This window comes from Synchiropus splendidus, chromosome 13 (genome assembly GCF_027744825.2).
Source record: "Synchiropus splendidus isolate RoL2022-P1 chromosome 13, RoL_Sspl_1.0, whole genome shotgun sequence".
Lineage (NCBI taxonomy): Eukaryota > Metazoa > Chordata > Actinopteri > Syngnathiformes > Callionymidae > Synchiropus > Synchiropus splendidus.
The window spans coordinates 10792450-10807764 of NC_071346.1; the positions used below are offsets into that span (position 1 = coordinate 10792450).

General features: G+C 41.4%; 2 protein-coding genes across 3 annotated transcripts; one reads left to right on the top strand and one right to left on the bottom strand.

Moving 5' to 3' along the window:
- Window positions 1-42: 42 nt before the first annotated feature.
- Window positions 43-14606, top strand: cdc73 (cell division cycle 73, Paf1/RNA polymerase II complex component, homolog (S. cerevisiae)). 2 transcript variants are annotated; one of them, XM_053883004.1, is made up of 17 exons: window positions 43-186; window positions 555-660; window positions 741-810; window positions 1275-1337; window positions 1433-1485; window positions 1771-1859; window positions 1944-2157; window positions 2377-2475; window positions 2646-2724; window positions 4121-4185; window positions 10050-10107; window positions 12120-12155; window positions 12250-12337; window positions 13135-13296; window positions 13368-13468; window positions 13539-13680; window positions 14125-14606. In XM_053883004.1, exons 1-17 carry the CDS (start codon window positions 56-58, stop codon window positions 14159-14161), a joined length of 1593 nt encoding a protein of 530 aa, XP_053738979.1. In that variant the 5' UTR covers window positions 43-55; the 3' UTR covers window positions 14162-14606. The 2 variants fall into 2 exon arrangements, 1 of the variants encoding a protein (XP_053738979.1); XR_008416385.1 differs by lacking the exons at window positions 13539-13680; window positions 14125-14606 and having other exon boundaries at window positions 13049-13296.
- LOC128769351 (beta-1,3-galactosyltransferase 2) lies at window positions 6042-9263 on the bottom strand. Its single transcript, XM_053883009.1, has 2 exons — window positions 8860-9263; window positions 6042-7590 (listed from the first exon to the last, which is right to left on the bottom strand). Exon 2 carries the CDS (start codon window positions 7421-7423, stop codon window positions 6158-6160), a length of 1266 nt encoding a protein of 421 aa, XP_053738984.1. The 5' UTR covers window positions 7424-7590; window positions 8860-9263; the 3' UTR covers window positions 6042-6157.
- Window positions 14607-15315: the final 709 nt, after the last annotated feature.

A 15315-nucleotide genomic window follows, 5' to 3' on the forward strand; every position in this document is an offset into this window, starting at 1 on the left:
GTTGATAATCGGGGACCTCGCAATACCCACTTCAATCTACACAAGACAAGTGAAGATGGCGGATGTGTTGAGTGTTCTTCGTCAGTACAACATCCAGAAAAAAGAAATCGTCGCTAAAGGGGACGAAGTGATATTTGGAGAATTCTCCTGGCCGAAAAATGTCAAGACCAACTACATAATCTGGGGGTTTGTCAATGTTCCGTTCTTGTAGGCCTTTAGCTCAGAGCTGTCTTGTGCTACCAACAGTGTCGCTAACTGTCTTATGCTAACGCTCCACCAGAAACTCACCAAACTGCAGTGTTCACTTAAAATGTTGACATATGTACAACGAGAAACACGCAAAACCACTGCCACTTTTTTCCCTAAAAGCAGAACTCGTGTATTTCGCGCAGTTTTGTCTTTTTTTTCTGTATAAACTGTGTATTTTTATGTTGCATTAACGGGATATCGCAGCTGTTAATGTGTGTTCACCTAAATTACCACGTGCAGTGTTCATTCTGACTTTCTTGTGATATTTATATCTCAAATTCCTTATGTTTTCTTCTTGCCTTCAGAACTGGTAAAGAGGGCCAACCAAAGGAGTACTATACATTGGACTCTATATTGTTCTTGCTCAACAATGTGCATCTTGCCCATTCCTTCTATGTGCGAAGAGCAGCAGTAAGTATATTATCATTCTTCCTGACATATTGTCTATTAAGATTTATGAAACGTATGTTAACTCCTTATTTCAATTGCAGACAGAGAACATACCTGTTGTCAGGCGACCTGATCGAAAAGGCTTGCTGTCGTATCTCAATGGCGAGAGTTGTAAGTTACAACTGCATATTCAGGAGCCTAAATGTCTTGTGGTGTGATCACACGAGGGTCATTTTATGTTTTGTGTCAATTGCTCCCCCCTCCCACTATCCCAGACCCCCATTGTTGCCTCTATGGCATCAGAATTGCGCTTGAAGAAGACAGTCCATAGTGTGCACTGTTTTCTTGTAGAATAAACATGAAAACACATGTCACATGTTAACATTTGCCTGTGAAACACCACAGAATTTCCATCTTTACTTGATGTCTAAGCCAACTTGGATCATACAGAGATGTACTTATAATATTTTATATTATATTATATACACAAATGATACCATTTACAGAGGCGGGGAGAGTTTGGAGGGCGTAAAACGTTTACTTCTTCCTCGGGGGGTTACAACAGAAAATTATTGGGAAGCACTGCCCTACTGTAACCATGTCCTAAGTACTTTGTCTGACCTGCATATTCACAGCAACTTCAACCAGCATCGACAGAAGTGCGCCTATTGAAATAGGCTTGCAGAGACCAACACAACGTAAGTGATAATGATCATCATGATCAGACATGAATTGTAACTCGGCTTTATTGGTCAAGTTCAGGTCACTAACATCTATATTAATTTTCTTTCAGTCAAACGAGCTGCTGACGAAGTATCATCAGAAGCAAAGAAACCTCGGATTGAGGTAAATTGATGCGGAGTTGCTTCCTTGAAGTATTGAGATAGTCGTTTAAGATCTTTTTTTGACTCAAAGTGTGCAGAAATACTGTGACTAAATGTGTTGAACAAATGAAAGACATGCATAATTTGCCATATTTAATGTGGATAGTGTCATTGATAACAAAAAATAGCGCTAATACCTAGTGTCTAGAATTGAAATGGTAAGATCTTATTTGAATTATTGTGTATTCAGTGTCTTTATTTTTTCTCAAGGTCAGAACCATTTATAACAATCTGATTTCTCCCTCAGGATGAGGAACGAGTCCGTCTTGACAAGGAGCGTCTGGCCGCTCGACTGGAAGGCCATAAAGAGGGAATCGTACAGACAGACCAGATTAGGTTTGTCCATGTTTATTCCCCAAGATTATCGACGATTATGTCTTCATTTTTTTGGTAGAAATGATTTTTCTTTCACTTGTTCAGATCTCTGTCAGAGGCCATGTCGGTGGAGAAGATTGCAGCCATCAAGGCAAAGATTATGGCGAAAAAACGTTCCACCATTAAAACAGATCTGGACGATGACATAACCCTCAAGCAGAGAAGCTTTGTGGACGCTGAGGTGGACGTCACCAGAGACATTGTCAGCAGAGAAAGAGTATGGAGGACAAGGATGACTATTCTTCAGAGCAGTGGGAAGGTGAGCGACTGTGGTGTAAAATCAGTGTTTACACCTTTGCGAGTCAACATTATTTTGATTTGTGTCAGTATGTATTTTGTTGTGGTGTTTCAAATACAATATTCGTACAACTGCTCATGCATCTGCTGGCATAAGTTCAGTGAGACTCTTTCACTCACAAATGTTTTTCTCATGGGTTTATGGAAAGTTTTTCATGGTTGCTGTTTCTTTCCTGTGCAGAACTTCTCCAAGAGCATCTTTGCTATTCTTCAGTCTGTTAAAGCCAGAGAAGAGGGCAGAGCACCAGAGCAACGGCCACCACAGAACACAGCTCAAGTGGTGAGGATGTCATGCTGAGCCTTTGTTGTTTTGAAATCTTCCTGTGCTTTTGAATTTGAGTTAATGTCCAGTTTTAACCTCATACAAACTGTACATCTATAATGGGTTCCCATTATATAAGCATCCGTTGTTTTTTTTAATGCTTTTGCATTGTTGCTATTTGTTTCCAGGATCCATCCATGAGAAGCAAACAGCCTGTCCAAGCTGCCTACAACAGATACGATCAGGAGAGATTCAAAGGAAAAGAGGGTGAGCTTTGCTTACACATGCCATCTATTTTCATCAGTTCTATTGACGGTCAAATATATACAGGTTCATTAGTCCACTAGTTGTGACATTATCGTTTTCATGGCATACACGGTAGGAGAAAAGTGACTGAGGATAAATGACCATTGAGACCCTAATACATAGAATGTTTGGAACCATTTCACCAAGGAGATATACTTACCACACCACATTTGAGCAATTAAAAGTTTAAAAACACAATTTAACAATATACAATTTACATAGTTTTTTTATTCATATACTATTTACAACCCTTCGATCTTGGTGGCATGTTTGTCAACTTATACACTAGGGATGGGCGATAACTTGTCATCCACGATATACCCCCAAAAACAAGTTCTGCGATGAGAATTCTGCATATCACAATAAATTCAATAAATACGCTGCACGTGCTCCATTGTACTTGAACATGAACACAACGAGACTGACGGCGCGCCACTCCATCTCCGTGGCGTTTGACAGCTGACACCGGCGTGTGACAGTTGTGGAGAGTTTGGTGGACTTTGGTTCACAATCGTAGTTTCAAACTAATTTTTTATACGGGAAACATTTGGTGATGACATTGCGCTGGCACCTTGGCGAAACACTGTGGTGAGAATAGTTGGATATTCGATGGACCTCCGCTCCAGCCTTGGCGGCGGCGTCCTATTCCATGTATTATTTCTAATATTATTTCTAATGTAGCATCTAGGAAATGTGTCCAGACCGGTCCATAGTTTAAGTGAACCGTTAAGAGACATTAGATACAGCAGACAGACGACTTAATTGAACTCCTAAATAAAGCTGGCAGGGCAGTGTGACAGACACGACCGGGTTCTTCGAGACGTGAAACATTGAATCTCTAAACTTGGTCAACTAACAACTAACAATTATGATTAAACATTAACTAATAATGATGTTGGCGACAAACTGCACTGATAACTTTAATCATAAAACAGTTTCAAGAGAGTCTGTAGTGTGTCCAACACATGAAATAAAATGAAAATGTATTTATCTTGATAATTATCGCGGAAATGACAACATTTTTCATGATAATTTTTTTGTCCCTATCGCCCATCACTACTGTACATTTATTATGCAGACTCACCGTTTAGTTAGTCTGACTATTGTTAGTTACAGCCCTAGTTGCCTCAATTACTTAGAAAGTGACAAGGTATTTGGCTTGTTGGAGTTATTAAACATCAAATATTTTTCCTATACTTTTGTTGATCAAGCAACTTTCTGTGACAAATAATATAATCATAGAAACAATAGGTATTGGGAAGATGATAAACAAGCTAGTGTTCCCCCTGCCCTGTGGCTTAAAAGGTCATTCACGTTTTGAGTCTAATTTTTTTATTGTTATTTCTTCATTTGAAAGAAACGGAGGGATTCAAGATTGACACCATGGGAACCTATCACGGCATGACTCTCAAGTCTGTAACGGTAAGGAACCGTCTTCTTCCCTTTTTGATTTCATAATCATTCCAAAAGCTTTTTGCACATCAGGCTTTCTTTGCACTCTTTGTTTAAGGACAAATAACCTGTAATAAGCAAGTCGGATGCTCTAAAAACATGCAATGATTCGTGAACATAATTCTGTGAATTGTGTTGTGGCATTGGGACAAAAGTCCCGCAAGGTGTGTTGAGGACATAGCCATACAATTGTACATCATATATAAGGAAGTGACTTTGACCTGATGGTGACTCACTGTGTTCGTTGAACTGGTTTTTGGAATTTTTACTGGCAGTGTAATCATCTCTTTTATATCGTCTTTATATAAATCTAAAACCATTTACTTAAAAAAATGATATGGCAGAAAAAAAGAATTCAAATATTTGATAAAACCAAACTAAACTTGGAATCACTTGCAGTTTACCTTTTATCATGAATGTTGAAAGTTCTTTGCTTTTATTTGTCACATGGGTTTTAATGGTAGTCACTAAACTAATCAGTCAATCTATTCTAATCCAAATAGACCTGACAGGTCTTTTTTTTTCTTTCCTAAAGGCCATGCTAATCATCACTCACGTTGACTGTGGACACCCCCTTCGCTAACATGTTGCTAACAACATGTCAATGTGACAACCCATCTTTTTGCATCCATCTAGTGTCACTCAAACACACCTACTTTTGTGCACAGTGTGTTTTTCTGGAGGCTGTGCTGAAATGTGTTCAAAGGCCATACCTCTGTATCAGTAAACAGGGGTGCAGCTGCATCTCTGCTCCTGTGGCCTTGTCAATGTTGTGAATATTGTATCATGTCAAAATTTGTAACTGAAAACTGACCCTCTCCCTTGTCTGACATTCTAAGATGTGTTTGAGTGAAAGTTTTACTACCTATCTATAGAATCAAATAGCTTCATGTATGTTTTTTTTCATTTTAAAGTAGACTTGATGGAAAAAAGCAGCAAAGATTCTTTTAATCTGTCATTTAAAGTTTGCATCCTGCAGCACATGCACAGGAAAATGTTGTGCAGGGAAGCTCATTAAAATTAAATATGCCATTTAAAGCTCCAGCATGTGACAGAGCACTGAGTTTTCCGGGCTCATGAAAGTCAGACTGCTGGTTCCTCAGCAGCAGGCTGTGTGGACGTTTAGCAACACCTGTCGGTCCCAGCGTGACATTTGCTAAGCCCAAGAAATAATCATTAATTTCACCACGCTATATGAGCAGCCTTTCTCAGGTGCCATTTATTCGGAGACTGAAACGACTGGATCCGTCGCCGTTTTGGAGTCGGTGCGGCGTTTGTCAGCCACCTGAATCTGAAACTTTTAAAAACATCCAGAATGGAAACTTTCATAAATGCAGTGCTCTCAGTTTTGGAGTCCTGCTGCAAGCGGCCAGTATGTAAATATTTCACCATCGCGAAGTCTAAAGAGACTCATTTAAATGTGACGTCTCCCATCAGATTAAATGTTTTTCAGTGGTCCTTTTGACAGAATAGTTGCTGCATTCTGCAAGGTTTATTTCCTATTTTTTTCCTTCTTGATGAAGTACAGGGGTTGGACAAAATAATGGAAACACCTTACAGCTAAAAAAGTTTGAAGGTGTTTCCATTATTTTTTTCAACCCCTGTATACTAAAACGTATCTTAATTAAAATGATTTAAAGTTCATTTTTTCACATCATGTACACAGAAGGTTTCGTCATTTTGATTAAAAATTCTTTGTCAATCCATGCGATCGGTATCGGTGATGGGCAGCAAAAACCCCGATCGGAGCATCCCTAAAAAATGTGTAGTTGATTTTATTAAAAAAATACAATACACATTCTCTTTCACACATTTTCAGTATATTCTATTTATTTGATTGAACACCTTTATCCAAAAATACATGAGCATTAAAGTCCCAAATTGAGGGATTTGGAAATACAAATACCATTTAAAGAGCACTTGAATGTGAATAATAGTGCAGTCAGTGGTGCCGCCTGGCCCCAGCGTGTCTGGGTGCTTTAGGCCTTGCTCCTCCTCCTGCCCCACCAGCGCCACCCCGCTCCTTGAACATGCTGATGCAGGCATTATGTTTGTTGGTTTGCAGGTGATGCCAGTATTTCAATAGTTCATTGGGATTAAAACCATGGGATGTGATGAGGTGGCTGTACTTGCAGCTTGAATAAGCCACCCGCCAGTGATTGAACAAAAACCCATTGGGTGGCAGGGTGGGCTCAATCCGGAGTTCGGCCAGGCATATTCCAACATAAACATCCTCAAGGTGAAGAAATGGGATTCTTAAAGAAACTTTGTATATTTTTGTTGCCAAATCCCCTGAAAACACATACCCTGTCCCAGAACAGAAAGTGGGGTACCGTGTTCCGGGGTACAGTTCTGGGGGCATGTACCATTTGCTGTTCTTGTTTCGGTTGGGTGAGAAGTTTCTCATGTTGTTGCCAGTAAAGTAGTTTTTCTTGGGTCTTTGCTCTGGTTTGAGAAGCTTGGAGATGAGATATTCTGCATTGACAAACATGTCACTGTCGGTCTTCATGACATAGCTGGCCTGAGGGCAGTGAAGCGCCACCCAGTTCATCCCCATCAGCGTCTTCATGGTCAGGTTTTTGTAGGTGTCCAAAAAGTCTTGCTGTATTATATCATGATGCCGGCGACTCTCTGCTTCCAGCATTCTTTGCTGTAAAGTTCCGAGTTCACCATCTGTTCTTCCCAGCAAAAACAGACGGATGACTCGTACAGTTGGAACAACAGTCTCATTTGCCCACGTCTGCCTGATGGCGTTTCTAGCTTCCACCTGCCGAGCCTCTGTGGCTATGAGAAACACCAGGAAAGGTGCCGGGCTGTCATCCGCACATTTGTTTGGCTCATTGACTGTGTAACGAAATGGCCCAGGAGTTAATTCATTGGTCGTTCCACTGTCTTGATTCCGGCTCTTGTGAGTAACAGCTGAGTCATGCATCGACGTGTTGAGCTGGGAAATTGTGACTTCCTGTTGTGGTAAAGTGATGTTTGCGACGGTTGCCTGAGGAACAATCACAAACCTCCACATGGGATGTTGGGCACTCAGATTTCCCTTGTCGACTCTGTGCACCACCGGGTGGTCTCTCCACCAATGCAGACCCGCGAATTTTGGAAGCCAAACCTGATGTACCAGAAAGATCAGCACTCCCAGCAGGGAGAGGAGATACAGGAGTCTCGCTGTGTGTGTGCAACAATGCCGTCGTTTCCACTGCATGGTTGTAGCTACTTAATCAATCTGACAGTTGCTCGCTTGTATTGGTCAGTGGATTCTGACCAGCTGCTAATGGATGCAGTGGACCGCAAAGGCTTTTATCCAGGCTTGAAAACTGTCATGTAAATCCAGCAGCTCTCACTTGGTCAAACGAGAGCCCCAGTTGTTACCTGCAAGGTAGAGAAGACCGTCTTTAATAACCAGGTCGTGATCATAAACATTGACAAAGAAAGAACAACCTGAAGGTGTAGCCTTTGGGTTCGCAGGTATTTTGTTGGTGAAAGATAAATGTATTCTTATTTAGCTCACTTCATTTAAATCTCTTTCCGCTAGATCCCTTTGTTGCAGCAAGAAGGCTTATATTTTTGTCCTCGTGTTTTAACTTTATATTTCATCAGCTTTCAAAGGTTTCCGTCAACCTCATTTTATTTGAATGTCACTTAAGATCCTAATAATAACCACACAGTTGGGTGTTCTATCTACAGGAAATCAGGGCCTTGTTTATCAACATGCTTTGTGTGTGTGTTTTTGGAGTTGTTGAGCCACACTGGACGGAGTCCAGTCTGTGAAATTGTTCTTTTTTTTTTGGTTTTGTTTCTCCCTCCCAACTCCCATATGGAATGTCATGTGCATATGTCTTTCCTCCGTGTAAACCTTCTTCACATACAAGGCATGTTTAATTTTTTCACTGACATCTTTAATTTGAAAGTCATTCTCTCCAGAACATAGTTTTTTTTCCCTCCTTGCTTTTTCCCAATTACGTGCTTCTACCATGAAAGACAGACATGTTTGACAGCTGAGTGAGAAGCTCCGATTTGAAAGTTCCTTAATGCTTCAGTAAATGACATTAAATATCTGAAAATTTCTTTAACAGAAATTGGTAAATGAGCTCATTGCATTATGTCATTAGATGAAGGTATACTCAAAAGGAATGATTCCAATTTTGGGATGGAAGTGAATTCACTCAGCTAATGTGTATATTTTGACATCACCGGGCGTCAGGCGTAGTGAATAACATAACTTTTACAGATGTTTATCTGGCTCACTAGGGACATTATATATATTTTGGTGCTTCAACTTTGCTCTCCGTCTTGCTCGTAGTGCGTCACTAAAATCCCCTGCGTCTCCGTGACTGGGGTCTTTTTTCAATCTTTCATATAAACACGCCCTTAAATGTTGCTCAGGTTGAAGTTACTGATGTCCCCCATCTGCTCGTGCGAAGTTGCAACTACGGACGATTTTGGGTTACTTGCGATACACTCACCCCCTTTTGGTGCCCTATGTTTTTGTTGATCCTGAATTGTTGCTCTCTTCTATGCTAGGGTTTTTCATTGTCGCCTCTTTTCACGAAGCCATGCAAAATGTAGTCTATGGCACAGTAGCATCTGTCTCTGTGAAAGGGCTGTGTGAGAAGTGCTATAAGAAAGATGTGCATTTACCTCACACCATCGTCCTCAGAGGGATGAAATTATCGCAGCTTGCAGCTGCTGCCTTGAGCAGAGCGGAAGCGAGATAGCAGAGTTTGTTGCATTCTGTTTCTGATTTCCCTACAATAGCCTTCTCCTCATCAAACAATCAGTCTGCTCCGTGGGAAGCAGTCCAATGCTCGTGCAGCCTTTTATTCCAGCCGTTAGCATCCTCAGCCATGCCGTCTCCATTTTCCCTTCCTCATCCGTCTTGCTGTGCAATCACCTGATCTCTTCTCTCCACCATGGTTGTGTCGTCTGTGCTGGTGTGAAGCAGGAAGATGAACGTTGTAGACTCCTGCGAGTCGTGCCTTTGGTCTGAATTTCAGTTCCCCACTGACGCTCTTTCAGCATGTCACGCTGTCTCCTCTGCTGCTGTATTCAGTCAATGAGGGGGGGGTTGGGCTGTGACCTATTTGTATTCACGCCCACTCTCCGGGAAGAGGAATAATGTCTTATTTTGATTGGTTGAGCTTCAAACAAACGGGTGTTGCCCAAATGAACGCTTTGTGGTTTCCCTAAAATGTTGGAAGCAAATATGTATATTTGGTGTTGCCCTTGATGTAAGAACTGTAGGTTTGTGCGCACACTTTTGTGTGGATTTGTATGACTGACACAACTGCCTTGCGTGATTGGGATCAGTCATTGACTCTCTGTTTTTCTCTCCCAGAATCCAATGTAAATCATCAGTGACAATTTTTAAATTCAAAGTTGTTTTTGGCGAGCGGTTTTAATTTCACTTGAGCCTACTCTTCGTCAGACATTTTTGTTTACATTGCTATCAGTCGCGTCCTCACTATTAATAGGCTACTTCAGCTTTACCAGGTGTTACGTTACGATCCTGGCACACTATCATGCTTTCAGAAAAATGTTTTCGTCAAAGATGTTGCATCGGGGCATCTGTGGGTTGTGAAAACCCTGTTTTGTCAAATAAAAGTCTGAAGCTTTTGGTCAGTCATTTTCTTCTAGTAAGTATATCAGAATATATTTTTCAAAGACGAAAAAGACTGAAACTCAAAACATGTTTATTATATATTTCATGTTTAATTGGCTATTCAATTGTCACCGGCACCACCAGTGGGATTATTAAAAAAATATATCTATACTTCAGGTTTGAGTACACAACCGACGTTTGTGAATGACCTGGTTTTTGTGCGTTGCAGGAGGGCGCATCCGCTCGGAAGGCCCAGACCCCAGCACTGCAGCCTGTTCCTCGGCCAGGTTGGCTCTTCCACACTTTGCTTTCAGTCTCGTCTTGCCCATATGTGTCCACTGGCAAGTTTAATGCAAAGCAGATGAATTGTTCACAAGACATGATCATGTTAGCGGGCTTCAGATGTCATCCCAGTTACCAACTAAATTTGGTAAAATCCCTTGCCAAATCCTTTTTTAAAAAATATTTTCCCCTCAATTAAAAGTCAATGTGAAGTCCCATTGAATTATCTTTCCTGTGGCCATGTGCTACTCATAACATCATCCTAGAAATCAACAAAGCAGGACAAAATAAGTAGAATATGTGGTTATGAAATTTTCTTCAAGTCCATACTGTTGCTATGTGGATGCTCTTCATTCCTATGTGAAAATGTAGCGCAGTCCTCTCCCAACTGGACATGAAGTTAACAGTGACAAAACACATTCTTTTAAAGTATCGGATGCGATTATTAGCTGTCTGTTCTGTTTCCCATTTTCTGGATCAGTGGTGTCTCATAGCTGCTGGAATCCCATTTGACACAATAAGCTGTTTATGGGAGATAATTTGGCCTTGATCAGCATGAAAATAACTGAAATGGGTCAGACCCAAGTTCCACATGCCAGTGTGACTGCGACCAACACATGGTGATTTAGTTTCTGTGAATGAGTCTTCTGTCTGAGAAGGCACATCACTGGGCTCTCAAGATTTTGTGGAGCTGAAATGAAATGTTTGTACGATGCTCATGATTTCCTTCTTGTTTGGACTGTGAATGTAACTGTCACTATTGTTACCTGTCAATGATAAAACCTCTTTGTTTTGCAGCATATAACATTTTTGTGTAATATTGTGGGCTAAATGTGGGCTAGCACTTCACTAAAAGCAGTTGTATATAATGCATTATTAATACATTCATTAGACACCATAATGCATTTAAATGATAGAAGATGTCATGTATGGATTATTTAGAACAATTTTACGTATTATATGTTGTGGAATTAACTTAATCTAGTTATAACTGATAATATGATGATGTATATCGCATGTACAATAGAAAAAAATGTCTTCTATTGTCCTATTATTTAGAGAACTGTGGACATTTCTGGTTTAGTAACACTGTGCTGCTTTACTTATGTCACGTTGTCTCTATTCTCAAACCAAGCTGGGGCTGAACAGTAGATTGTTGTCACATCTATATGGTGATATTAAAAAATTAAGAACATTCACGATACAAAAAACAATATCAAATACAAAAATATATGATATACAATTAAACATACAGAGTGGCAAGTATCAGCATGAGTACAGAGATGCACGTTCAACTTCGTCAGTGGCCAAAAAAAGTCCTAGGCCATATATGGATTCAAAAAGGAGGACGCAGAGCGAGGTGATATGCTGGTGGTGCTTTGCAACAAATGGCAGAGAAGCAAAGCTGTGCATCAAACTAGTTCCATCACTAAGAGAGTGTAGTGCTTTGAGAGGAACGGTGACCATGCAGAAGAGTTTTGTGGTGAAGTTAGAGGAACATCAGCATCTGTCAAAGTTACGCTCTTGACATGACTTGACCATCCATCTGTGACCACTCTGACGCTGTATGTCTGTGTGTGTGGGAGGGCGACCAGACATACAACATAATGTTTCCTCTGTGAGAGTGAGTCAGAGGAAGAATTAAAGTTGGAATAACCAAATGATTTAGGTGGAACTTGACTTGACACAGACAGAAGAACGCTACTGGTGAGTTACTGGAGCGTTGACACATGTGCAAACAAACTATAATATACTGTTGTGCCCTCCCCAAATCACTGAAGAACGCTGCCATGCTCTCCAGCTTTGCCAACTAGACAGAGCAGCGTGGAACGTCCAGAGCACTTCTGTTCACAATATGAACACAAGAGATGTGAAACATTGATTGACCTATTTCTATACCAATTTGACTATTCTGTTCATGTAATTATAACACATTCTTTGTTGATGTTGGAGATTAGCTCCAGGAATGCATCATATAAATGATTTCAATATTTGAAACTGTCTTTCCCACTTGCAGTTTCACAAGCAAGACCACCACCAAACCAGAAGAAAGGTAAATGCCCTGTTTTAACCCAACTGTGTTTTGTTTGTTGTGTCATGTGACGTGTTTCAAATCTAAAAGTGCTTCTCAACACGACTCTCTTCAGGTTCTCGGACTCCCATCATCATCATCCCTGCAGCCACCACCTCTCTCATCACCATGCTCAATGCCAAAGATCTTCTGCAGGATCTGAAGTAAGCAAACATGGCGTCCCGCTGTGTGAACCTGCTCCACTGCATTACTCTTCTTCCCAATGCTGACAAAATCTCCTTCAGCCTCTATCTATCTCTCTATGATTCATAAGAGAATGTATTGATTTGCATGAACAGCTTTTGACTTCTCTGGCTGTAAATCATTTTCTTTTTGGATTAAAAAAAATCCACTGGAGTTTGACTTTTTCAGTTGACAAATTACGGTTGGTACACGGCCAGTTTATCTTGTCACCTCTTCACTTTCACTTCCTTCACTGTCAGCTTCTGCTTAGCTCAGCAGCTTTTGAAGCTGCCGTATTGGCTTTCTTAAGGAGCGCCTCGGTAGCGTTGTTATGAAGCTGCTTGATTGTACAAATAGAGCTGCACCTTTTTGTTGGAGTGATTCAGTGTATAGTTACTGTCCAAACATCTTATCTGAGAACTGTGCTGCATGTTGGGGCTGGGCAAAATGGCCAAACAAAGAAAAAAAAAACTGTTTTTGAAGCATCAGCCATGTAAACAATTGAAACTAAACAGTTAGACATTAAATAAACAAATTTAAAAATTGCAGAAACGAAACATTAAGAACATAAATGTCAATAAATGTTAAAATAATCTAAATAGAATTTAAAAACCGGTTAGCTTGGTGTCTAATGTACTTGGTTTGAGCATCAGTCGGCTCACTCGACATGATTGTTTTTGTGTTTCACGCAGATGTCCTCATGATGCAATGCTTGACAAAGGAGCGTTCCAGCAAATACAGATATCAGATGAGTCACACTTTTTTTTTTCTTTATTAGATTTGTCACACCCGAAGATAAGAAGAAGCAGGGCATCCAACGTGACAACGAAGTTTTGCTCCAACGGAGAAAAGACCAGATCCAGCCGGGCGGCACGACCCTCAGTGTGACGGTCCCCTATCGAATCATCGACCAGCCGCTCAAACTGGCGCCACAGGACTGGTAAGTTCCCAAGCTGGTGTTGTGGTGTGGAGAGCAGTGAGTGGTGGGGAGTCATTGAACCTGTCTTGCAGGGATCGCGTGGTGGCAGTGTTCGTTCAGGGTCCAGCCTGGCAGTTCAAGGGCTGGCCATGGCTGCTGCCCGATGGAGCGCCTGTCGATATTTTCGCCAAAAGTAAGTGACCGTCCTCGCCCGAGTCCGGAGGGTGATGTGTTTCAAACCAACCGTCTTCCTTTTCCTCCAGTCCGAGCGTTTCATCTCAAGTACGACGAGGCAAAGTTGGACCCGAACGTGCAGAAATGGGACGTGACAGTCCTGGAGCTCAGCCGCCATCGGCGCCATCTTGACCGCCCTGTCTTCCTGCGCTTCTGGGAAACCCTGGACAGGTGTGAACATACTTACTCTGCGCTCATTCTCACGATGCAGATCTGATCCTCAGAGTAAAGGATTTTCACCTTCTGCACATGCTCTTTTTGGTATGTCCTCAGTGAATTTACTGCAGGCTTTTTAGAAATTCAAGCCGTGAGTGGCCTTTAGCTGGTGATGTTTAGCTCCAGTGATGAGAGAGAGAGAGAGAGAGCACACTGGTTCTGCTACAAGCCAGAAGCCATTCACATAAAGAGCAAATCTAATATCCCCTTACTGAACAGCCTCTGATAAGGACTGGATCACAATGTTTTAAAAGTCGCTTACAAGCTACGAAAGCGTGGACACTTCTGATTTAAAAAAATCTATTTCAACATCCCATTTTAGTCCAGATGGATATCTTATATGTTCGTCAATCTCCACGACCCGCACTCCTTTGTTCTCACTTTTTTTTTTTCTCACAGGTACATGGTCAAACACAAATCCCACCTCAGGTTTTAGGCGTGGCCCACTGAAAATCCCTGCTCGGTCCAGCGCTCACCTTCTCCAGCCACGACCCCATCTTCTGTTAACAGCCAATCAACAGACTCTACTGATGCAATACGCTGTTTTCCAGACATTCAAAGATGATTTTATGATGGGGAAAAAAAAACAAAACTGTAAATTCTAGCTACATTATGTTGTCAATCCAGGACTTTCTGCTGATGTCAGCAGAAGTTTGAATCAAAGAAAGTCTTTTCTCACTTTTTTTCTGAATCTAAATAAATACTGTCGGATCGCAGACACAGGTGAGTTTATACTAGAAATAAGTTTTGGCTTCTGGGTGATTCTGGGGCGAAACGCCAGCCGGCTGAGGCTGGCGTTTTAATGATCTGTACATGAGAGGAGCCAGTTCAACATCTGTGGCTCTCATTGATGTGAAAGTAGAAAATAAACCCTCAGTGGAAAGACAAAGGTTACGTTCTTCTGTTTTTATTAAATCTGCACAGGTCACCTTACCTCCCATCTGATCCTCTCTGCCAGCTTCTTACAGGGAGGAGCAGGTGTTCCGCTCGGTCTGGTCAAGACGTTTACCCCTTATAACCCTCAGTATCAATGATCCACCTGGTTCTTGTGTTCTCGTCCTCAGCTCCGATTCACTTCACCCTTCAGTCAGCCTTTCACAAGTGTCTCACAAGACAGAAGCCATTTTCAGCCTCTGAACTCTCGTGAATTGGGGCACATCGCCACAGTCTGCTTTCGTTCCCTGTCAATGCAGCATGGATACCAGAGGACTGTTTAGATAGGTATGGCTGACCTCAGCACATAGGAAGCGCCTCACGAAAGTGTCTGTGCTGGCAGAAACAAGGAGGCTACTCTTATTTGTCTGTCCAACCTTTGAGTTTCAAAAGGTGCCGACGCAGCATTTTGGGAAAAGGTTGTGGAATACTGTGTCAACACCCCAACATGTGTAAATACTGTCAGCGCATGATTGATTTCCGGATATTTCTTTCCGTCAACTTTCGTTCATGCTTGTCCCAAAAAGCTGCGATTTGACATTTATTTTTTTTATATTGTATTAATAGTGTGTCACGTGACGTACTCGAAGAATATGAATCGGTATCACATGAGAATATGCTGCTACAAAAGCTCCACCATGCTGTGGTCATACCCTT